We start from the raw sequence: 26,098 nt of genomic DNA on the forward strand, positions 1-26,098 counted from the left end.
GCTCTTACTCTTGGTGGAAAGAGATATGGCCCCGGAGGAATGGAAAGGGCCAGGATGGGCCAGATGGGGAGGGAGGACAAGAGGCTGTGCCCCACCAGACACTCAGGGGCAGCCTCTGAGGTGGGGGCAGGGGCGTCCTGAGGCTCAGCGGAGGCTGGCATGCCATACCTCACCCATCCTTCTCCCCACATGGTCAGAGATGATTGCTCAAACCCCACTCACGGCCCGTGGCAACTGAGCCACACCAACCAGCCTCGTATTAGAGTTTAGATGTCCCAATTTCTCAGGCACCTTTTGAGCTAGAAATACCATCCTCCCTCTGCGCTCAGCCCCCTATGTCAGGACATCACTTTCCCTTGTACCATGAATGGAGATTAAATTCACAAGAGAGTTTTATTGCTTTGCCTGTTTTTTTTTTTTTTTCCCAAGTTGACAAATTCCACTTCTGTAGCGTCTTAATGTTCCAAAACATCTGTTTGTGAACCAGCATCATCAGGGATGCTAGCACAGCCCGGGAGTACGATTTCCTAATTAGCAGCTGCTACAGAATCAACTCCTCACCACCCACCCCATGATTTGGGGTTTTTCAACTTGCATTGTTTCTGAGCAGAGGGGTGGGCGTGTACAGGGAGTGTGCCATGTCATCCAAAGAGGCAATTTCCTCCCGGAGGGCCCAGCCCGCCCCCACACTGCACCATCTACCGCTGCAGCAGGCCCTGTGTCAAGTGTTACCAGATACAGTCTCGAGTTTCTGGGGCACAGAGTTGAAGCATGAGCCCTTTATTTTCATTTCCTTCCATTTAGATTCAGATTTCACAAACATCTATTCAGTGCTTACTAAGCGCAGAGTGTTTTCACAGGCATTATCTCATTTAATGTGTGTGCCAGCGGGTCAAGTGGGTATCACGGCACACGGAAACTGAGGGGCAGAAAGATCACATGATTGTTCAAGGTCACACGCTCAAGGGCATAATCTGAACCCAGGTCTCATTCCATCACACCCCAGCTTATTTGGTGACATGGGGCTTCACGGTGCTGACCAGCAAGCAGAGCCAAAAAAAAGTCCCACCAGCCTTCAAACTTCAGCCTTAAACCCACCTGCACTACTACCCTGTTTCTCCCTAAAAGGAATGAGACGGTACATATCACATGGGCTTTGGAATCAGACGGACTTGGTTTGACAACTGCTGCTTGGTTTGACAACTGCTGCATGCTATTACCTGGGAGACTGAGCAAGAGGACTTCTAAATCAGCTTCCAACTCAGAGATGAATTCCATGGGTAATTTCCATGAAAAGAATGATAATAAAGAAAGAGTAGAGGCCAAATGGAGAATGAGTCCGCGTGACAAGAAAAGCCTGTTTTCAAAATATGAAGTTTGGGGTGAGGTTATAACTTTTGGGTAGAAATGTCCGACAGGTAGTTAAAAATTGGGCACTATTGATTAGGAGGTAGGACAAGGACATAGCATATGAAGGGAAAAGTGAGGGTCAAGGGCTGAATTAAGGGAAAACTTGAATTTGGAGGGAGGAGAAGAGCCAGTGAAAGAGACACAGATGACGAGCAAAGGATAGGACGAGATTAAAAGCAGGGACTAGGAAGTTGGCGAGGGTTGAGATGCAGCAGAGAGGGCATGGACACCAGGCCTAAGAAAAGGCCAGAGACTAGTCAACCAAAGTCCCCAGGACTTTCTAGAGCGTCACGCGGCAGACGGAAGATGAAGGTCAGACTGCTAGAGGTTAAGGCTCAGGAAGGAGAGGTTCTGGAACAGTAAAATACCCCAGCTGCAGAATTCCCATCCATCCCTTGCACTTAGAGCTTTCTTGGGATCCTCAACTTGGGAAACAGTCTTAGGAGAGCTGTGAAGCTAGTGCCTTGTATCTACAATGAAACTAAGAGCTGGTTCTCTGAAAAGATAAACAAAATTGACAAGCCTTTAGCTAGACTCACTAAGAAAAAAAGACAGAGGACTCAAATAAATAAAATTAGAAATGAAAGAGGAGATGTTACAACTGATACCACAGAAATATAAAGGATCATAAAAGACTACTATGAACAATTATACAACAACAAATTTGACAACCTAGAAGAAATGGATAAATTCCTAGAAACATACAACCTACCAAAACTGAATTATGATGAAATAGAAAATCTGAACAGATCAATTACTAGTAAAGAGATTGAATCAGTAATCAAAAACCTCCCAACAAACAAAGTCCAGGACCAGATGACCTCACTGGTGAATTCTACCAACATTCAAAGAAGAATTAATAACAATCCTTCTCAAACTCTTCAAAAAAATAGAAGAGGAGGGAACTCTTTCAAACTCATTTTATGATGCGAGCATTATCCTGACATAAAACCCAGACAAGGACACCACAAGAAAAGAAAATTACAGGCCAACATCCCTGATGAACACAAATGCAAAAATCGTCAACAAAATATTAGCAAACCAAATTCAATATCACATTAAAAGGATCATACACCATGATCAAGTGGGATTTATTCCAGGGTTGCAAGGATGATTCAACATCCACAAATCAGTCAGTGTGATATACCACATGAACAAAATGAAGAATAAAAATCATATGATCATCTAAATAGATGCAGATAAAGCATCTGACAAAATCCAAAATCCATTTATGATAAAAACTCTCAACAAAGTGGATATAGAGGGAATGTACCTCAACATAATAAAGGCCATATATGACAAGCCCGCAGCTAACATCATACTCAATGGTGAAAAGCTGAAAGCTTTTCCTCTAATATCAGGAACAAGACAAGGATGCCCACTCTCGCCACTTTCATTCAACATAGTATTAGAAGTCCTACTTGGAGCAATTAGGCAAGAAAAAGAAATACAAGGTATCCAAATTGGAAAGGAAGAAGTAAAACTGTCACCAGTTGCAGATGACATGATATTATACATGGAAAACCCTAAAGACTCCATCAAAAAACTGTTAGAACTGATAAACGAATTCAGTCAAGTTACAGGATACAAAATGAATGTACAAAAATCTGTCGTGTTTCTATACACTAACAATGAACTATCAGAAAGAGAAATTAAGAAAACAATCCCATTTAAAATTGCATCAAAAAGAATAAAATGCCCAGGAATAAACATAACCGAGGAGGTGAAAAACCTGTATAGTGAAAACTACGCGACATTAATGAAAGAAAATGAAGACGACACAAATAAATGGAAAGATATTCTGTGTTCATGGATTGGAAGAATTAATATAGTTAAAATGTCCATAATACCCAAAGCAATCTATAGATTCAATGCAATTTCTATCAAAATTCCAATGGCATTTTCCTAGAAATAGAACAAATAATCCTAAAATTTGTATAGAACCACAAAAGACCTCAAATAGCCAAAGCAATCTTTAGAAAGAAGAATAAAGCTGGAGGATCACACTTCTTGATTTCAAACTATATTACAAGGGTATAGTAATCAAAACAGTATAATATTGGCATAAAACAGACACACAGATAAATGGAACAGAATAGGGAGCCCAGAAATAAACCCACACATATATGGTCAATTAATTTACAACAAAGGAGCCAAGAATATACAATGGGGAAAGGACAGTCTCTTCAATAAATGGTGCTGGGAAAATGCGAAAGAATGAAACTTGATCACTATCTTACACTATATACAAAAATTAACTCAAAATGGATTAAAGACTTGAGTGTAAGACCTGAAACCATAAAACTCCTAGAAGAAAACATAGGCAGTAAGCTCCTTAACATAGGTCTTGGCAGTGATTTTTTAATCTGCCATCAAAAGCAAAAATAAACAAGTGGGACTACATCAAACTAAAAAGCTTCTGCACAGCAAAGGAAACCATCAACAAAATGAAAAGGCAACCTACTGAATGGGAGAAAATATTTGCAAATCATATACCCGATAAGGGGTTAATATCCAAAATATATAGAGAACTCATACAATCACACAACTCAATAGCAAGCAAACAATACAATTAAAAAATGAGCAGAATATCCAAATACACATTTTTCCAAAGAAGACATACAGATGGCCAACAGGTACATGAAAAGATGCTCAACATCACTAGTCAGCAAGGAAATACAAACCAAAACCACAATGAGATACCACCTCACACCTGTTAGAATGGCTATGATCAAAAAGACAAGAAATAACAAGTGTTGGTGAGGATGTGGAGAAAAGGGAACCCTTGTGCACTGTTGATGGCAATGTAAATTGGTGCAGACACAATGGAAAACAGTATGCAAGCTCCTCAAAAAAATTAAAAATAGAACTACCATAAGATCGAGCAATCCCATTTCTGGGTATTTATCTGAAGAAAATGAAAACACTAACTCAAAAAGAGATATGCACCCCATGTTCACTGCAGCATTACTTGACAACAGCCAAGACATGGAAATAACCTAAGTATCCATTGATGGATGAATGGATAAAGAAAACACATATTGGAATATCATTCAGCCATAAAAAAAGAATGAAATCTTGCCATTTGCGACAACACGGATACCTCGAGGGCATTATGCTAAGTAAAATAAGTCAGACAGAGAAAAACAAATACTGTATGATCCCTCTTATATGTGGAATTGAAAAAAAAAAAAACCAACCAAGTTCACAGAAATAGAGAACAGATTGGGAGTGTCAGAGGTGGGGGAAGGGGTGGGAGAAATGCGTGAAGGTGGTCAAAAAGTAAAAAGAAAAAAAAATACACTGTTGTGTGTACCAGCAGAGATTCCTATACCTACGACAGTTGCATGTTTTTTGTATTTTTAAAGATTTTCCTAAGATTCAATCGCTCACACAGGGAGGGGAGAAAACAGACTTAAAAAAAAAGGAGACTGCTATCTCCTTCCCTTTTTAATTCTTCTTTTGCTATGACAAATGACTGTAAACCCAAGAGGAGCAGGGCATTGTCCACAGGAACTTCATGAGAGAATGAAATGCTCCTATTCTCAGAGATCAAATTCAGAAATCCCACACATTTACAATCTGCAAAGCACTTTTTATGGGATAATTTAGGGGGCCTAAATTATCTTGTTAGATCCTGGCATTCTGAGTGCAGGCAGGTTAGGAATTCTTGGCCCATTTCATAGAAGAGAAGACTGAGGCTCAGTACTGAGATCACCCGCCCAGGGTAACCCAGAAAATAAGTGGCAGAGCAGAGACTGGATCCCAGCTGTTTCATTCCCGTGTCTCTCCTAAGTAACCACACTCAAGAGAAAACCAGTGAGGACTGAGAAGAGAGAAGCTCAGGCATCTCTTCCCAAACGAATGTATGGCATGCAGCCTGCGTCACTAGCCAGCATCCATAGTGCTTTGCATCATTCATTCCGGCTAAAGTTGGGAAATCGGCTGGGTTGTCTTCGGTGCCCCCATCCCTCTCTATAGGTGACCTCCACCCTTATGGACCATAGCAACAAACTAGTCTCACTCTCAGACGACAGGACTGGGGCCCAAGAGGTCCCAGTAACAGCTCCAAATCCAGATTACAGCCAGAGAGTGGCATTTATGAATTCAAAAAATGCTTACTCTCACACTCATTAGGATGGCTATTATTGGGGGGAAAAAAATGGAAAATGAGTGTTGGCGAAGACAGAGAGAAATTGGAACGTTCATGCACTGCTGTTGGGAGTGTAAAATGGTGCAGCCATTGTGGAAAACAGCTCCGCAGTTCCTCAAAAACTTAAACATAGAATTACTGTATGATCCAACAATTATATTCCTAGGTATATATCCAAAGAACTGAAAGCAAAAGAACTCAGATATTTGTCCACCCACGTTCATAGCAGCATTATTCATAACCGCCAAAAGGTGGAAGCAACCCAAGTGTCCATCAACACATGCATGGATAAACAAAATGTGGTGTATACACACAATGGAATATTATTCAGCCTTAAAAAGGAAGGAAATTCTGACACGTTACAACATGGGTGAACCTTGAAAACATTATGGTAAGTGAAATAAGCTAGTCATAAAAAGAACAAATATTATATGATTCCACTTACATCAGGCATCTAAAATAGGCAAAGTCATAGAATAGACATTAGCAGGGGCTGGGGGGAGGAAGGAATAGGGAGTTATTACTTAATGAGTTTCTATTTGGGGTGATGAAAGTTTCCAGAAATGGATGGTGGTGATGGTTGCACAATATTGCGAATGTACTCAATGCCAATGAATTGTACACTTAAAAATAGTTAAAATGGTAAGTTTTATGTTATGAATATTTTACCACAATAAAAAATATAGATATTTACTGAGCATCAACCACACACAAGGTAAGGTGGAATCTGCCTCAAGGACCTTACCGCTTCCAAGACAGCTGAACCTGTACGTAAATCCCTACGACGCCGTGGGGTGTGGGATGTGGCCCAGTGAGGCAGAGAGGGTGCCCCGGGAGTTCGGAAAGCGCAGGGCTAAGACCAAAATCTTATCCTCCCTTTCCAGGCTGCCACCATCTCCTCCAGATCACGGCCCTTCCACAGCAGGCCCCTCCTGGCCTCACTCTCTTCACCCCAGGAATCCTCCAAATGAGGGGGATTTCAGGCCGGATGGCCAGGGGTGGGATATTTTGGGGCAGGCAGGAACCTTGCGGGCGTGGAGGGAAGGTGGCTGAGATCTCACCAGAAAGGCAGCCGCCTACTCAGCGGGCCACTCTGGGCTGTGTTTTGAAACGCTGCTGCGGATGTAATGATTCTGGGTGGAGCACGTTCAGGAGCCAAATGAGTCTGAGTGAACAAAAGACTCAGCCCTCGCTCTGGACTGTCCAGGGCTCTCGGGGAGTTTCATTTCCTTCCTTGTCCTTGCCCTGAAAGGAGCAGCCCTAAGAAAAACCATACACACTATGAAGTGTTTGGACTTGAGATCCGATGATCTGATTTTAAAAAAGGTTCCCCTGGAACAGCCTCTAGCAATGAAAGTATAAAGTTTATAAGGCGTATCGTCCTCCCCTCCCTGTGACAGAGTCGGCTTTTGTCCAGGGAGCATCCTCTGGGGAGAAAACAGGCCTGCAGGACTGAGCCGTGACCCAGGGACCAGCTGACCTGGAGCCCTGGAGTCTGGGGTCAGGCTTCCAGAATGAGAATCACCCGTGGGGTGGCCTCGGGGTGCTAAGCGGGGAGGCAGCCTCCCCAGGCAGGAGTGAAAGATGAAGGATCTTGATGTGACCTCATGCTCCTTGCTTTGAAAATAATTCTATAGGTTTAAAAAAGAAAAGGCCTTGAGAAAAAGCCCTAGGGTCGAAGGTCATAAGATTCCCATTCAAGTAAATAAGTAAACAAAAAGACTTTCTGTGGGGGTGCCTATCTCGTTTTTGGGGGAATCTACCTTGCACCTCCATTTTCTTTGCCTCTCTCACCCTTTGAAAAATAAACGCCCAGCAGAGGGGCTTGAAGAGGAGGCTCTTTAGCAAAAGGCAGTTTTGAGAAAGCAGCTGAAGAGCAGCCCCCCGGGGCGCCGGGAGGTGAAGGGGGGACAGGGCAGGGGAGCAGGCCTCCCTGTCTCCCGTGGTGTCACCCTAACATTCGCTAACACCCAGAGAGGAAGCCTGGTGGCCGGGCTCCACCAAAGGAGGCCTGCCAGGTTAGCGAAACAATAAAAAGGCAAGGAAAAACATCCTGGTTCCGAGGAGGAAGGGGGGAGAGCAGCGGGGAGGAGGGGGCAGGAAGAGCGGGCCTCTCCCGGGCAGGCGGCGCTGGGCGAACTTAATGAGATGTGGCCCGGGGCTTCGGACGCCCACTCCGCACTGGCGGCTGACTTTCATCAGTTCTGCGGTTAATTTATTCTACAGACCTGTGTGAAGTGGCCCAGGACGCTAAGGAAATCATAGAAACGTCATCTGTCTGGGAAGTTTACAATGTTAGAAAACGTACACAGCGGAGTGATGTTAAGGCACAAAGGGCCCCAAGGCCTGGACTGGGGAGGGAAGGGAGCATGGGCCCACTGGGAGCCCATCAGGGTGTATAAGTAAATTCTCTTTAAAGAGATAAATTAAAAGTTTACTAATAGGCTTTTTAAATAAAGATTGGGAAATCTGACACTTGATTCAAATACAACCAATATTTTTCAAATCAGTGGTTTGCCATGGCTAGTTAAAAAAAGAGATAAAATAGAGGGAGAAGAAAGGAAAGAAGCTGAAAAGAGAAATAAAAGGGAGAAACTTGCAGAGGGAGGGAGAAATTAAGCTAGGGAGAATTTAAAAAATTTTAAAAAGACAGCCACAAGAGTAGGGAAATTATGATGATGATAATTATAGCAGCCCAAATGTGTGTAGCACTTGCTCCCTGCAGGCACCTTGCTAAGCAGTTCACAGGGATTGTCGCAGTGAATCCTCATGGCAACCCCATGAGGCGGCCACCATTATTATCCCTGCTTCTCTGATAAGGAAACTGAGGCGTAGAGAGAGCAAGTAAGTTGCCCAAGGCTACAGAGCAAATAGTAGAACTGGACCCCAACCCAGGTCTGTCTGACTCCAAACAAAGTCCAATTTAAAGTCCAAAGAAATAAAGGAAGGATGAAGGATAAGAAAGGAAGAAGCAAAACGAAGACAGAAAGCTTCAGAGAAATGGCAACATATCCTGAAAGGGAAAGCTGGACGGGACAGAGGCAGCCCTCCTCGGGTGGGCTTCCAGGATGCTTCCCTGAGGACACCTGGATCCAAACTGCAGTCTCATGACCCAAACGGGGAGACAACATCCTGACATCCCATGTAGCCCACTGTTGAATGGAATTATGTGTACTGATAGGATTTAGAAGAAGGAAGAAAGAGAGGGAGGGAGGATGGGAGGAAAGAAGGGAGGGAAGAGTCGATGGTGATTACATGTGAGCAAGAAAAGGAGGCAAGACAAAGATGGGTTTTGAATGTGTGTCTTGAGAGATGAATGGGACCATTAACAAGCAAAGGGAGGTCAGGTTTGGGGGAGGAAGGGGTGACATGTCTGCATGTATAACCGTTATCTGTTGTGTTGAAAGTGAAGCGCGATAAATATGTGTGAGGGTCTGGTAGGAGGCTGAAGGCACAGGACTGGATTTCTGAAGAGAAGAAAGGTAGTTCTCGGAATCACCCCTCAGAGAAAATGGTGAAGCCACACTAAATCTTCCCTCCATGCCTTTGTTCCTGCAGACCTCCCTACCTAGAACGCCCTGCTCCCTTCTCTGGGCCTTCTGGCAAAATCTGACTCATTTCTCACAACCAGCTCAGAGGCCGCCAATTCCAAGAAGCCTTCCCCAGAGAGAACCCTGTCCCTCTTGACTACTGTTTCACCTTGTTATACAATTTTAACTTACTTGATCACATTTCTATGTCCCTTATGAGAGACTGTAGCTCAATAAATGTTCACTGAACTGAGTTGGAGGTAGAAGGCCAAGGGCAAAACTGTGAAGAACATCCCACCTGGTCGGAGGGAGAGGTGATGGGAAAGAGTCATGGCAACAAGAGGCAGCCGAGAGGAAAAAGAGATGGAGAACTGAAAAAGGCTGTTGAGATTTCCTAGAATGTTCCCCTCTTTCCACCTCCTCTGCAACTTTCTACTCATCCTCCCACATCTACCTTCATGCTTCATGAAGCCCCACCTCATTTATGTAATAATAATGCCCAGTGTGTTCCAAAGGAAGCATTAAGGACTAACACGTACACGGCACATGCATGTTTACAAAATTTGTCCATGTGGATTAATTCACTTCACCCCTACAACAACACTGTGAAATGGACAGAACTGGTATTATCATCTCTATTTTACAGATATGGAAAGAGGCTCAGAGATGAAACGCCTTGCCCAAGGTCACAGTCAGTTCATCATACTATGACTCAAATTACTTGCTATGTCTACATTTAAAAGTGCTTTCATGGTCATAAATATATTTGCTCCTCCTCAAAAGCCTTATTAAGGAAGTAGTTTAAATATTATTATCCCCATTTTTAACATGAGAAAAGTAAGACCCAGAGACATTAGGCAGCTAGCAATGCCACATCACTAGAAAGTGAAGGGGTTAAGACCAAAAGTCCTCTGACCCTGTCAGAGCTCTTGAGCCACCACTGGCATCTCTCTTCTCTAACTCTGCCAGCGGCTATAGACAGCACCACTCCATTACCACAAGGCATGACTACACTATAAATAATTCCTAACAAACCACAAGAATTCACCTACCCAATGAGGATGATCCTCTTCAAAGAGGTCCCATTCAGACCATACTTATTCCGACAATGCTGTTATTGCTGAAGCTGTTTTCTAAAATTCTCTAATTTTCAATGGAGCTTGCAGAATATTCTCTTGAGTTTCGTGAATAACGACAAATTTTCATCCCTTGATAATGGGTTTGGATGGATTTGGAAACAAACAAAAATTCAAAGCCCAATCTAGTGACTGAAGCAGGAGATCGAGATGGGTGGCTCCACTTTGGATCCAGGAGGAGGTTTAACTGCAAAAAAAACCAGGGCGTTGCTTGTGGCTCGCACACCAGCTCTGAAGGTGGCTCCCAACTCCTTCAAACACTTTTGAGGCGTGTGCCAATAACCTCCAGAGGTTCTGACCTGAAGGAGAAAACTCACTGGCCACAGAGGTCCAAGTATGATTGATTTTTAAAGCCTTATTATTTTGGAGTCACACCTCACATACTGTTTTTACTGAGTCCTAATTGTTTCACATGTGTTAATCTGGTCTCCTTAGATGATTATACGCAAGAGCTGTGGCACTTAGTTTTTCTGACCTCAGATCTTCAAATCTTGTTCTTTCCTCTCTGCATCTGAAGTTAAGGATGGAGAGTTCTAAAAGCACCAAGGGGTGAGGTTGGCAGGGGTCCAAGGTGAGGGAGGACCAGGTAACAGAGATCCTTGGAAGGTGGACTTAAGCCCTTTGCATTCAGAGCTTGTGCCCCATCCAATAAGCCTGGAGGTGAAGGGGGTGTTGTCATTAAGACAATGGTCAGTATAATAGGCATTGGTTTCGGGAGCACCATCATGGCGGGTATTTACAGAGCTCTCCTGCCAGGCACCGAGCAGTCTGCTTTCCAGGGGCTCTATGACACTATATGCCCTGAGCAGGGGCTTATTTATAGCCCATTTGACAGATGAGAAACCGAAGGCACAGAGAGGCTGAGTACCCTACCAAGGTCCCACAGCTGGCAAGCGGCACTCTTGGGGCTTAAATTTGACCCCCGAGCCAGGACCTCCCCAGGTCTGTGCCTGCAAAGCCAGCAAGGCTCTCATCCACACTCCGTCAAAAGACGATCCCAGAAAAAGTCTCACCACATGGCAGCAACAAACATCCTGGTGGCCCCAGGGCCTACAGGAATGAAACTCTCCCCACAGTGAAGCTGCTTCCCTCTCCTCCTACCGCCCAGGGAAGGAAAACGGAGTGGTTTTCAATCCTAGCCTAACAGACCATAACCACCGGTCACAACCTTGCATAAAAAACAACATCCCACCAGGTTACAACCAGGCGTCTCTCCCTGTATTCTTGCTACTTCTTCCTCCAGTGTGACTGTTCCAGTTCAGACAGCCCAGGACGGCACAGGGTCAGCTGGAGGGCTTGAGCTCGGCCTCTGCCTTCTTCTCGTCACCTGTCTTTCTCCCTGGTCTTCATCTCCCAACTTATGGAAGACACTGAGCAGAAACTTGTCAAACTTATCAAATCCACCTCCCTGCCTCCAGCAGCCCAGCTCCTTCCCAGCACAGAGAGGTGAGGGCTACTGTTCTTCAGAGTCTCCAGGGAGGTCAGAGCCTCCCCTGAAGCCCTCTAGGAGCTGGGAACAGAGCCGTGCCTGCCTGCCACACCATCTGACCTGTAAGCTTTCCTCAAACACTCCAACATGACAGGATGTACCACAGAATAGTACCATGAAGTTCAAGTACCCCAAAACTAAAATACAGCGCAAAAGGAACGTGTCCATTTTGAACAGCCCCTGTAAACAGAGCAGACGGTCTGGCCAGCTGCTTAAGAGATCTTATAACAGGAGCCCTAGATCACGTGGTGGTGCAGGTGCTGCTGCAGTACCACCCGGGCAGTGGGCGGCCACAGGTTGGACAGGTGCTCCCTGAGCCGAGGGAGGCGCTAGGGAACAAAGATGGATAAAACCTAGTGCTTCCTCTCAAGGAGCTGGAGGTCTACAGGTGTACATGCAGAGCCACCGTGAGGGCCTTTTCCTTGTCCCTCACATAGGCTCCCAAAGCTCCCGGACCCTCAGCTGAGAAGCCAGGTGTTGAGTCTCCTCGAGCTTCACACCAGCATCAGGGAAGTTGAGAGGTGTTCACAGGATAACGACGGGCCCTCTCAGAAACGGAGCTTTTAGCACCGGATGGACCAACCAATCATTTCATCAAGAAATGGAGGCCAGAGGGGGAAGCAATTTACCCAAAGTCACACTGTGACTAAGTGGCAGAGCCGAAACTTGAACCCAGACCTTCCGGACCAGCTTTCACCTCTAGCACTCCGGGCTGCTGGAGCACCATTTCCACCCCCAACTAGAGCTCTAACGGTCACTACAATGGCTGTGAAACTGCTACACTGGTTTCCAGAACCTCTCCAGGAATACCTATGTCTGTGAGCAGCAGCCATCACATCACTCGGTTGGGAGCGTCTCGATTTATCAGATAATCTCCCAATCTAAAGTGACCTTGCATCTTGAGAGACCAAAAGTTTCTGAGCACAAAGTGAAATTTACTGACTCTGGCTGGAAATCAACCAGGGTAGATGAGGCAAAAGAGTGAGAGCCCTACAATGACAGGGAGAGTCGTCTTTTTCCTCATTTTGGAAATAAGCCTTTCTATCATATAATGAATAAAGATTGACCTTGTAAGGTTCCTTCTAACCCTGAGAGTCTAGGAGTCTCTGAACATAAACAGAATTCCCAAAATGTTCTTATAGACCCAAAACAAAAATCTAATTTTGCCCAGTATGCCACAATTTAAAGGATCAATTATTGCCAATGAAACGGCTCTAATTTAGAAAGATACAAGGTCCCTGTGGCATTCTCTTGCCCGATCCCACATTTTGCATTCCAGTTCCTTCTAAAATACTTGTGTTTCCCTTCTGCCTGGTCACTTTGCCAAAGCACTTTGCTGGGTTGCCTCCCTGCCCAGATGTAGTCTTCCTCGGCACAACCATGGTGGAGAGCTCGCCTGACTGCTTTGGAGGGACCCACGGCATCAGCAGTGTCCCCCAAGCTTCCTGCTCACCAGACACCTTGCAAAGTCAGTCACCCACAGAAACATCCTCTCCTCAACCTGCCTCCGACCAGAGGATAAGGTGGGGCTACAGAAGCTTCCGGAAATGGGGTTAGCAGAGAGATGCTGTGATTGCCCACTCCCACCACCACACACACACACACACACACACACACACACACACTCTATCAGAAGATATCTGGGTGAAAAAGAAAGGTAGGAGAAAGGTGCTTTGTTTTCATCAAAATGCCTGGTGGCAAATAGGGTGTGGTGAATCTACGCAATCTTACGACGCTGGGAAAAGTATAATTTGGCACAATTCTAGGGGACCGTTTGGTAGTATTGTCAGGAATCTCAAAATTTTCCACATCCAGGAATTAACACTAAGCAAATAATCAGAGACAAATACAAAAACTGATGCACAAAGATGTTTATCCAGCATTATTGATGATAGTGAAGAAGTGGAAATAGTCCATATGTCCAATAAAGAAAGAGCTGGAAAAAAAAATTATGGCATAATGGAAGAGTACCTATTCTGGATATTCATATGGATATGCACATGGATTGGAGATATATATTATCCTATACATATTACATATATTTTATATTATATATATAAAATTTTATATTCCATATAAATGAGAAACAATAACAATTGCTAATGTTTTAATATACTTCTAGTAGTTGGAATATAGGTGATATTTTATTTGTTGCTTTTACTTTTCTATAACTTCCAGATTGTATGTGATAAACACAAAACTTTCATAATTAGAAAAAAATGTTATAATTTTTAAAAAGCAAAGACGACCATGCAGCTTGGAAATACCACAATGCTAGCACTTTATCCTGAGCCTGAGTCAAAATGTCACCTCATGGCCTCACTGTTGACTGATGGCAAGCCAGGCTTCTCTGGGCTGACAGTCCCTAGTCTGGCAGGGGAAACACATGTCAGGGAGGAGAGGCGCCCTGCCTGATGAGGGAGAAGCACCCTTACCCTCTGACAGCTCCTGGGCCAACCAGGGAAGCAGGAACACAGTGAGCAAAAGGGAAACACTCCAGAGATGTATGTCCAAACCCTTGGCTTCAGCTCCTCCCGCCACAGCAGCATCCCAGCCCAGGCACCCTGGACCAAATCCCGCACCAGAGAGAGGATGCGGGCTTCTCTGCTCCAATGGCAGCCCCTCTGCCTTGTCCCTCACCCAGAGAAGAAGAATGTCCAGTCCACTGTCCTATTGCACTGGGGGGTAAAGTATGAGGAAGGTATTGGCTAGTCTACCCTGTGTTTTGATGATCCAGGAACATGAGGGCAGCTCAGTCAGAGATATTACTATAAGCATGCATTCCTCTTTCCATCTCCGACTTCTGCATCTAGACTCATTTTCCCCTTTTGCAAGCATTTATTCAACAAATACCATGAGTGTTTACTGTATGTCAGGCACCGAACTAGCGCTGGCTTCCCATCTTCACTTCCTCTTGTCTTCCCACAGTCTACTTTCCACCTCCTTCTTCTGCGAAAACCCCTCCACGGTGCCCAGAAGAAAATCTGACCTCCTTATGGAAGTTCTCGTGGCCTCACATGATCTGCCCACTGTGGCCTTCCTTCTCTCCAACAGAGAAACCTGCATGCTCATTCAGGCCTTAGGGCATTTGCACTGGCTGTTCCCTCTGCCTGGGAGGCTGGTTCCACCACACGCAGGGGGACACCAGGCACCTAGTCTCCCAGACAGGAAGGAGTTTGGCATGTATAAACAACTGTCTGGTGCGGTCAGAAGCGGAGAGTGGAGCAAGAAGAGGTCAGCGAGTCGGCAGGGTCAGATGCTGCGGATCCTGTAGTCCAGCAGGGAGTCTGGATTTTATTCTAAGCACAATGCAAAGCCCTTGGAGGGTTTTCAGCCCGAGAGTGAGGTGACCTGAATTACATTTTAAGAAGATCACTCTGGCTTCTGTGAGCTCAGATTAGACGGAGAGCATGAGTGGACACGGGGAACAGAAAAGAGCAATGAAGTCGAAGAGGGCAGATCCGTGATATGTTCCGGAAACAGAATCAGCTGGAGTTGCAAAAAAAAAAAAAGATGTAGAATGTGAGGAAGGGAAAGGAATGGAGGGTGGCCTCTAGGCTTTTCATTTAAGTAACTAGGTGGACCGTGTTGCCAACTCCTGACACGGGAAGAGTTGGAAGTCAACGACAGGTGAAGAGGGTAGGAATCCAGGGTTCCAGTTCTCTCTGATTTCCCTCCTTTGTGTCACTGTTAAACTTTGCCCGTGGAGGTCAGCATCTCCCACATGGTAAGCAGACTCCTTCCTGCACTCTCAAAGGTGTCCCTCAGCTTCTCAGAATCAAATCCAACGGGCTTTCCTCGGCTCATTCTCCCCATCGCCTTTTTAACTTGGATAGTACCCGGCTGAGACCACAAGTCCCCGCTGATACACGGTAACTTACGGGGACCTTCACAGACCGTCGCATTTTATGCATAAACTGTGCGCTATATCCAAATCATCTGCCAACCACAGCCAGCCCCCAAAGTGCCCAGCCCTCACCGCGCCTTCAGGCCGGGCTGGCTCCTGGGCTGGCGCCGCTTCCTCCCCCACCATCTACACTGGGTGTTCAGAGCGGCTTCCTCTTCTCCCGTGGCTTCGACTGCTGTTGAAATTCACCCCTGCAGGCTGAATCCGGCCCTGACTTCTCCCTAGTTCAGTTGCACATTCTCAGCTGTCCGCAGAATACTTCCACTGGGACATGCTGCAGTCTTGACAGCGAAAGCACCTAAAAGCGAAGCAGCCTCTTTAACGGCAAACCAGCCCCCTCCATCCTCTGCCGTCATCCCCCACAGCCCGGCGGTCACTCCTCCTGCCTTACTCCTTTAAACAGCCCTGGCATTGCTCCCTTTCCATTTCCACTACCCCCATTCTAGTCCGTGCCCTGTCTTCCGTCTTTTCCTCCCAACACATCGATACAATGCCTGCCAGCATTCCGCTTTGTCTGAAATAACTACTGGGCTGTAGTAAGGGCAGACGTGTATGTGGGTTCATCCATGAGGCCCTGGCACCAAGAACAAATGGACAATGAACAAGCAAACTGATACTGCTCTTTCCTTCCTCAAAAGCCACCAGGAGCTCCTCAAGGCAGATGCAACAAGAACAAACACCCTACACAGGCCTCTAAAGCCCCACGATCTGCCCTAATCCTCCTTTCCACTCTTGTCTTCAATAACTCCAGTTATCCTGCAGCCTAACTGGTCTCCCAAGTCCTCTCCCCTAGCCTTCCTGGCTGTTAACCACCTCCATTTAAAAAGGCTCAAGTTTTTCAATATTTGGGATTTTGCTGGTGCCAGTACCCTCCCCACTTCTGTCTATCCACATCCTAGTCAACTCCTCCCTTTTCCCTGAAGTCTCCCTGGACTACCCGCCCCCAGCATCTCTCCACCTCTGCACGCTGCAGCCCATCTCTAACCACATCATTCCTGGGGTCAGTATGACCTTTTTATGACATTTCTTCAGTGATGAATCACTAATGCATCATTCTTTCACTTTTTACAGTTTGGATGTTTGTGCTCCAACAAGACTGCATGTTCCCTGGGGGCATCGCAGACATGCACTACAACCTCCATATCCCCTGGCACAGCTCCTCACACCTAGAAAGGGCTCTGTAAATATTTCCTGACTTACAGCACAGTCAGACATGACACAGACTGAGACATCTGCTACAGTCCAACAAAAGAAGAGAGAAAAGACAGGATAGAAACATCTTTGTTTCTGTCTACACAAGATGAAGTGAGTGGGTAGAAGAGGACATAGACGTTAAAAAGAAAACAATTTTACAGCATCTGAATGGGGTACCATTTAACTTCTCCTCCTACTGAACAGTGATTAATAACAATTGCCTCATAATATCAGCCACGTCCCCAGGAGAGAGCCCATTAAGAATGTCACCAATTCATTTCATTTTGGTTGATAATTAATGTGGCTACCTCCGGCATCAATAACCTATGGATTGGCATATAAATAGGACATAATTCACAATCTCTATATAAAATTCCCTTTTATACATGTATAAAGACTTGTGGTCTTGTCTTCTTTTTTTAGGTCTTTACTCTGCAGGCTATCCCCATTACCACTACTATCTCCTCATCCCGTCCCTCATCCCAATCCTAGTCCCTAAAAAGGGGCAAGAGCAAGGCATTGAGGAAGAGAGGAAGACGAACGACGAGCTGGAGAGAATCTCAGGGATCTAGAACAACTCTCACCCCATTTTACGGATGAGAAAAATGAGGTTGCATGCTATTGTGGAAAGAGCAAATGAATTTGGGCAAAATGGATTTAAATTCGGCCTCCTCCATTTGCTGTGTGATCTAACCTTGCCAGGCTTCAGTTTCCACGACTATAAAAGAGAAATGATGTCTCTCACGGGATTGTTTTGAGGGTTCAACCGGATGAGGAATGCGAAATTGCCGATCAAGGCTAGAAGGCTAGAAGCGCAGAAAGGGACCAAAACTAACGTCCTTCCCTGTTGCTTCCCTAGGATTCTTCAAAGGACGGGACATCTATTACAGGCGAAACCTCCTGTTCATACTGAATGGGGCTGGGGGCAGAGGGAAGCCACTGAAGAAGGCAGTAAGTGGCTAAGGAAACCACAACTGCCATCTGTTCTTTGCTTTCTTTCTGAGTATGTCTGTGACAAGTCAACTCCAAGAACACCATTTTCAGCCAGCTGGGGAGGGCTGCTGGCAGGCAGAGGGGATCACCAGGAGGGCAGAGGCTCCTTCTCCAGCTCTCCAGGACCAGGCATGCAGTAACCGCCAGCTGGGCATCGAACACCTTTCATTCTCCCTCCGCCCACACCATTCAGTTCTCGGGCAGAAAATATCAGTGCAGCATTTACGCACCCATTGAGGGAAGCAATAAAAGGGCTCTTGCAAGGTAAAAGATGTAGCTTTTAAACATACACACACACACACACACCACAGAGAGTCCCTCTCCCCCCACCCCTCCTTCTATTTGGGGCAGCCTCTATCAGAGCACACGGGCTTCTCGGGAATCCCCACCACCACAACCCCAGCCAGGAGTGAGGTGACCACACTCCCGGGGAAAGCCCCTCTCCAGGGCTGCCTCCTGCCCCGCCCGGGGCTTCACTGCTTCACTGCACGGTACAATGGTTCTCCCAGCAGCTAACGAGAAATGACCAAGTTGGCCCACAAAGTTACAGCAATTCAGGGGACAGCTATGTAACAGCCCAGAAGCGGGGGGGCTCCCAGCGCTTCCTTTTCTCTAGGGAGCTGCATTTTTCTAAGATTATTATTCCTTGGGCTGGCTGCTCAGCCACTCAGCGTCATTTCCCCTTTGGGTGGGAAAGTTCTTTCCTTCTGCATTGATTTTCATTATGACTTAAGCCTTTTTTTGCTCTCTCATCTGCAGGTCTCACCATTAAAGCACAGCTGATGGATCACAAAAATCAGGGTGGATAAACACGCACTCAGCTTAGAACTGTGCCTTGGAAGCCTCGAGTTGTTAAAAAAAAAAAAAAAAGACACGGAGAAAAAGAAAACCTCTAAGACTCAGCATCCTCTCTGTCTCCACTGGCTGAAACACCAGCAACAAACTTCAGCTGAACAGCCAGCAGGGTGATAGGTGGGCACAAAAGCTTAACTATGGCTACACAGATGGGGAGCTGCTGTCCAGGGACTTGCAGCCAAACAACCCACAGGTGGAATGCAAGCATGGTTACTCAACAGCGAGGACCCTGAACTCTGCCAAGAGGGACAGGGCTAGAAACGGCCCCAGGGAAGAAAAGGACATCTCTGGTCCCTACTGGTAACACCCGCGTATTTGGAAGCCCAAGCCGTGAGGACCAGGCACTGACCACCAGCTTGCCCGAAGCAGAAGAGGTAGCAGGCGGTGTCCCCAACAATCAAGTGAAGCACATCATTTCTACGACTTGGGGCTCATTACCAGCAGGAACGAGCACCTCCCCAAACACAAAAACGTTGGTGCAGAGCCTGGATGGCCATCTGTCAGGGGTGCTGAGAGGGCAGATAGCCACATGGGACGCAGTGTGGACCAGAGGGCCTCTGGAGGCGCTTTCAGAGTTGAAACTCGCTGCCTTCGGAAATAACCGATTGTGCCTTGTGATACATAGTGGTCAATCAAAAAAGGGTCGGAAGAAAATTCTCAGAGGTTATTAGGAAACTCAGACTCATTGAAATCTCTTAACGCTGGCTATCTTGTTCATTGTTTCTTTTTCTCCCTAAGTGACATTGTTCCAGCGACCACCAGAAAACAAGCACAGGTCATGCCTGGATCTTCAGCCATGTTAGCAGCTTCTAGCAGATTTCAAAGGTAATCAATTTCCACTCTTCTAATCTCACCTTCCTAACATCCCCCCTGAGATCCAGCCTTAGATCAGCCGGAAAGCAGGTGCTCCTTGGGCGCCAGGAGAGACCCTCTTAGGTAAGAGAAGTTTTGGACTCTAGCTCCTGCCCACCTGCTCTCTGGGACTCTCAGGTGATCCCTCCAGAGCCTCAAGCACCTGAAGCCTCCAATGCTCCCACCTCCCAAAATGAATCAGACTGGGAAGGATGCAAAGCCGAGACCAGCAGGGTTTCCTGCCACACCTGTGAGGAAGTGTGGGTCACTTAAGGCTGGGGGGGGGAGTTCCTGACTAACAATTCTTACCTGCTGAGTCCCCTAAGCCAGTTCCCTCCAGTCCCTCTCCCCGTAACACCTAGCTCTCTGTGATGTGTGGGGATTCCCGGCCGTAAGAGAAGGAAGGAGACTCATGTGCCAGTCTCAACCAGGCACCGCCCTGGCAAGTCAGCACCCAACCCACCATCCCCTAAGAAGATGAGGGCCCCACAGCTAAGAAAGCCCAACTACCAGCCAGAGAATCCTGCCTTCAGCTCCTGGTGTCTCCTCTGAAATGGCCTTAATCCCCTGCTCTCCACTTTCCACTTAGAAAACTCACAAAATACTACACAGTTCCTTAGTTACTGTTCTAGTGAGAGAAAGCCAGGAAACGTTCTCTTTTATATTCTTGATTCCTTCCCGTGGAACTTAAAACAATGCATGTTGTAAGTCCTCTCAAGTCAGAGTCAACTGTGGGCGTGTCGGGTAGGTCTTCTGAAGCTTCTTTCCCCTCTCCCTCCCCTCACTGTTCTCAGCTTCACAATCTTGCGCCAGCGACTTAGAAATTCTCAAGGACAAGGCATTTTGCAATGATGGGAGTACCACTGAATACGGAGTTGACTTTTTACTGGGGGATCTGATTATTTTTTTAAAAAACTTTTTTCTTGTTTAATTAGAGGAAGCATCCCTAGGTTCAATGAAGCCAGCTAATTCCTATACCAGAAAGTTGGTGTGATATGAGAAACTTAAACGAAGTGTCAGTTAGGAAGACGAAATCTCAACCTCCCCAACAAAACTCCAAATTAATACCTGGTGTGGCAAGCAACCTTGCCTCTCCAGGATGACCCTGAGGATGACCCTGCGGGAGCATAAGCCTGTGTCACTCACAGGGAGGCAGTGTCTAACACCACCACATGGCTGACTTCGCTCAAAGCCCTTTCCATTTATTTTTACTTTCATTTTGTCACATCACTAGGAGGCTAGGAGGAACAGGGATCATCCCTTCCATTTCACAGACAGAGAAACTGAGATCAAAAGAGGTGACATTCCCAAGGTCACAATGGTATTATGGTTGGAATTCCACTCAGTCCTTAGCATTTCTTCCAGAGCTAAAGATGGAACTAGATAAAAAAGTCCAGAGGAGAGAGGGCAGGTCCCTCTTTAAGCCGGACAGGCAGTGGCTATGCATGGAGCAGCAGCTCGCTGGGAGAGGAAAGAGGAGGAAAAGACTCAGGGACGGTCCTGTGTCAGGACTGTCTTTGCCTCGAAGGGGTTCGACCTTGCAACCCCCAACCCCCCAACCCACCGCGTCCTCCCAGTCGCTCTGCTTTTAGAGTGACCCAGTAAAGTGTTTTGTTTCCAACTACATCCTTTGTCCTGAACAATATCCTCAGGGCTAGAACCCTTTACAAATCAGTGATCTAGATTTGAAAGTCAGGCTCTGTACCTGGAGAGGCCATTTCTGTATCTATAGGAAAAGAAGGGAATTGGGGAAAGGTCGGGCCGGATGTTATCACCTCCTGGGTGGGAGAGGCGCTTTGGAAGGTTTGGGTTTTTTCTTTTCTTTGTTTTTAAGGGAGGTGTGTGTGTAGGGGGGGTCCAGGGTACACCACGGGAGATAAGTTTTCTTCCAAGGAGTGGGGGGAGAACAGGACGGTCACACCCCCCAGTCCAGCCACCAGCGAAAGCGTCTAGGAAACGCACTCTCCCCGCCCGCCGCCCGCGCTCCAGCCCACTCTCAGGGTCCCACACTCGCGCGGTAAGCGGAGCCCCCGGCCGGGGTCAAGCAGCGCGGAGGGGCCTAGGGGGGGATGCGGCGCCCGGTCCCCGGCTCTCACTCACCCGCGCTCCCGCCTCGGGGGGACCAGCCCAAGGGTCCCCGCTGTGTCGCGGCGCCCGGCCCCGGGGCCGTGTGGCGGGGGCCGGAGGTCTCGGGCGCGCGGCGCTCCCGGGGCGGCGTGGGCGGCCGCGCCTGCAGCTCGCGCTCGGCGCCCGTCTCGGACCGCCGCTCCAGCTTCGCGCCGGCGAGGGGCGTCCCGCTCGGCGCGCCGGGGCCCGGGGAGGGCGACTGGCCCCACGTCGCGGGGGCGGCGGGCAGCAGCAGCAGCAGCGGCGGCAGCAGCAGCAGCAGCAGCGGCGGCGGCCACCGCGAGGCGCGCGGCGAGGCCATGGTGGCGGCGCCCGCGCTCACATGCCCGGCGCGCGGGGCGGGCGCGGGGCGGGCGCGGGTGCGAGGGAAGCGGGCGGCGGGTGCCGCGCCGGGCCGGGGAAGTGAGCGAAGTGAGGCTGCGAGCGCAGTCCCCGCCTCAAAAGTTGTGGGGAGCCGCGGGAGGGCGGCCGGGGGCCGGGCGGGCGCGGCGGAGGCGGCCCCGGCGCCGCTCCATGCTAATTAGCCCGGGCGGGTCGCGGGGCGGGCGGCTCCTCCTCGGTTGACATCACCGGCCGAGCGCGGCCGGGCCGGGGGCGGGGAGAGGGCAGGAAGGGGGCGGGGGCGGCGCCCGCAGAGCGGCCGGCGCGGGACCGCGGGCTGAGGTCCGCAGAGCCGGCCAACTTTGGCCACACGAGCGCGCGCACACACACACGTTCCCTCCCCACCTCATTAGTACTGCTTTGCCATTTGGAGAAGCATTAGAAAGACCAAGTCTTCCGAATCGGGAACCAGGATTTCCCAACTCCTTAAATACACCATCAATCGGTGCAAAAAGCAGGTACTGGGAAGCGTGATTAGTACTAACTAGATTATACAGAGTGCTTTGATATGGCAGAGAAGTGGGACCTGTTCCCCTACTCCCCACCCCGCGTGGTCGCTGCCTCTTCCTAATTTGAAGGGCCTCCCCCCCCAAACGTCGCAACCAGGCCCCAGGGCTGATGCGGAGTTCGCTGTTGCCAAGCCTGACACCTCACCCTGCGGCCAACGCGGGAGTCATCCTATTCCCCCGCGCCTTCTCAAGCCTGGATTCCATCCCCTGCCTTTGGCTCACACCAGAGTTCTGCAGAAATGTCACAGCCAGGACACTCAAACAGGCCGCAGGGAAAAGAAAACTGTGAATTCAGGCAGGCTAGGCAAATTCATCATCAGAAGAAGGGCTGCAGATGGCAAGTTAAAGAAAAGGACACACAAAAATCACTGCATTTTAAAAGGAGACTATCAGGGAAGAGATTCAAAGATTTAGTGTAACCAAATTTTCCTGGTAAATAAAGTTCCATTTGTGTCCATATCCCCTCCCTTCCCACTAAATAAAGGATAAAATGTCTAAATTTTAAGACAGCAAGTCTCTTCATTTCCAGGTGAAGAAAGAAGGGCTCAAAATGGGAAAATAACTGGCTCAAGATTCTGAAGCTAGACCCAAAGAGTAAGGGATTTATCTGTGAATGACTGCATGGCATTCTGGTCCCATAATTCAGAATTTGCAATAACTCGGGCAATGTCTCCACTGAAATGAATACTGGAGCTCCCCGAGGATCTCATCAGTTTTGGGGACCCCTGTCTGACCACCAGATGTGCAGGAAACTGTGAGTAGGGACTTCCGTTTCCGGTCTGTCTCTCCACCCTATTTCTTTGCTCCTCTCTGTTGCTGTCTTCAGAGGTCCATGACCCACCTCCAGGGGAATGAGCAGATCATGGTGTCCAGGGCAGCTGCGGATAGACCCAGACCCACTTTCTGGTGACTCAGTTCAAGTGAGTCACTTGGCAGAAAACATAAAGGATGCTCTGTACAAACAAGCTCCCCTTAAATAGGGGAGCGAGGAGTAGTGATTTTGTTTTGTTTTTAAAGAACCACAAAACAAACCCAACTTTCCAGGGCTCTCACATGGCATTTCCAGGTGTTTCCAATAAAGTGCCTTAGCATGCTCTCCCTGTAAGTAAGTTGGTTTGCTCTCATGGCCTCAGCTCAACTTCTTGGGATCCTGCTCTCGTATTAACAGGCCGGACTGCCCAGCTGTCCAGACACAGCCAGACAAGTCCCAACAAGCGATGACATTGTGCTCCGAGGTTCTGGTCACTGCGGCTCCCTCCCTTCCTCAGAGAACATTTCACACAGCACGGGTTGCCCTCCCAGGCAAACAGTAACATTGAAGTGTTTAATGGCCCTTATGTGCTTCTTGTGTGGATTCACAGATCCCACTAGAGAACCAATGCCCAAGGAGCAAACATGCACTATCACATGTCCTTCCCCTTTAGGCCCCACAGATTCCTCTCTCTCTAATCTCTTCTCTGCCTTCTAAGAGAAATGACTGAGTTCAGCCAGTGGGGTGGGGCTTAACCTGTGGATGAGGAGGGGGAGACACAGGAGAACCTGGAAAGACTGATCACAGGGAAGATGGACCCCAGCAATTTTCCATGTCCTCCGAGGACAGAACAAGAGAAAACAGCAAGAGAGAGCTGGAGGCAGAGAGAACCTTGGAAAGAGTGGTCAACTTGGTCTTAGAGCCCTTGCTTCTTGTCTTGCCTGTACCACTGTTTGACCGTGTGATCTGGGCCTCAGTTTCCTCATCTGTAAAACAAAGATTGTCCTAGATGATTGCTAAGGAGTGCTCCAGCTCTGCTGCTTTAGGGTTCAGTAAAAACCTCTGACACAGTAGCAAGGAGGTATGAAACAGGTGTTTCAGGACATCTGTAGTGTTTCCGTCCCAGGAATATAGAAATCCAGACAAGATTTTTGGTCATCACAGATGGCTTAAAAGAGACTCTATCTGGTACCCGAGGGATAAATCAGATGACATCTCAAATCCATTCCAGCCTTGGGAGTCTTTTGATTTAGAATGAAACAGGTGGGAAGGCAGCTCAGACCAAATTCCTGGACTGAGTGAGTTAGGAGTCAGGCATTCCTAACCTCTCCAGCGGGGGGAGTGGGGACACTCCCAAATGGTTGACAGTGAAATAGCAGTGAGCCCAGTGTCTCCACCACCCAATGCTGTGTGTAGTCAGAGCTTTTTCAGGCACTTTTCCGTCTCTACTTGTGTCAGTTAGGTTAGGTTTAGGTTAGGCTGCAGCAACAAATAGGCTCCCAAATGGAGCAGCTTTACATGATTGATTTTGTGTGTGTGTGTGTGTGAGGAAGATCAGCCCTGAGCGAACATCCATGCTAATCCTCCTCTTTTTGCTGAGGAAGATCGGCCCTGAGCTAACATCTATTGCCAATCCTCCTCCTTTTTCTCCCCAAAGCCCCAGTAGATCGTTGTATGTCATAGTTGCACATCCTTCTAGTTGCTGTATGTGGGACGCCGCATCAGAGTGGCCAGACAAGCGGTGCATTGGTACGTGCCCAGGATCCAAACCCGGGCCGCCAGTAGTGGAGCACGCGCACTTAACCACTAAGCCACGGGGCCGGCCCCCATAATGGATGTTTCATTCTTCTTGTTCACTTAACAGCCTTAGGCAGTGATGTTCAGGTCAGTGGGGTGGCTCTTCACCCAGTCTTTCAGGACCCACACTCTGGCAGCTCTACCATTCTTTGATGTACGGCTTCCACTGTTGCCCTTGGAATTGACATCCCAATCAGCCAGAGGTGAAAAGAACATGGAGATGTGAGCGTGAGAGGTTTTGATGGGCCAGGCCTGCAAGTGGCATGCTTCACTTCCTCCTACTTCCCACTGGAGAGAACATGGTCACATGGCTAACCAAACTGCAAAGGAGTCTGGGAAATATAGTCTAGCCATCTAGGCAAAGACAGGGATGAAGAGATGTGGGTAGACAGCTAGTAGTTTCTGCCCTACCACTTGATATCACTAGGGTGGGGAAAGGAAAGAGTGGTGAAGGAGACTCATCTCTCTGGCCTCAGTTGCCTCCTTCATAAAACGAGGGTGTTGAATCAGATGATCTCTCAGGACCCATCTGCTTTGACATTCTGTGGTTCCAAGAGGTGATGAAATGTCCTTCTGCACCAAAGTAAACAAGCCTGCAGGCTTCCGCTGCAGCACGTCCTTGGCCTGAGGAGTCCACCTCTGCCAACTGGTCTGGCTGGTGGACCCCACGGAGAGGGCCTGGGGCTCTCTCCAAGTTCTGTTCTGGAGCTGTTCTCACTCTTTGGCCAAGTCAAGTCATCTCTGTTGACCTCAGTCTCCCCAGCTGTACAGTGGGGAGAAAAATCATTACCCTTCGCTGCCTCCCAGGGTTGGTCTGAGGATACGATGAGATCACTGTCCGGAAGGCACCAGATCTCTTCTGACTGAAGTGCTGCACATGATGCTCTTATTGTAACCAGATCCTTTAATAACACTGCATTCTGAACAGGCCCGAAGTGTGCCCAGTTCCTGAGGACAGTGCCCCCGTAGGATCTGTGGCAGGATAGGGTGGCATGGCCATGGCTGGAAGACAGT

At 47.9% G+C, this 26,098-nt stretch overlaps 1 protein-coding gene across 1 annotated transcript in view; it reads right to left on the reverse strand.

Annotated features, from left to right (window-relative positions):
• The window catches only part of HEG1 (heart development protein with EGF like domains 1), an 89,574-nt gene extending 67,627 nt beyond the window's left edge, over positions 1-21,947 (reverse strand). The window contains exon 1 of the mRNA XM_058556524.1: positions 21,620-21,947. Within this exon, the coding sequence (XP_058412507.1) occupies positions 21,620-21,947 (328 nt within the window). The remainder of the gene's footprint in view (positions 1-21,619) is intronic.
• Positions 21,948-26,098: the final 4,151 nt, after the last annotated feature.

The sequence above is a fragment of the Diceros bicornis genome, chromosome 15, assembly GCF_020826845.1.
Source record: "Diceros bicornis minor isolate mBicDic1 chromosome 15, mDicBic1.mat.cur, whole genome shotgun sequence".
Taxonomy (NCBI): domain Eukaryota; kingdom Metazoa; phylum Chordata; class Mammalia; order Perissodactyla; family Rhinocerotidae; genus Diceros; species Diceros bicornis.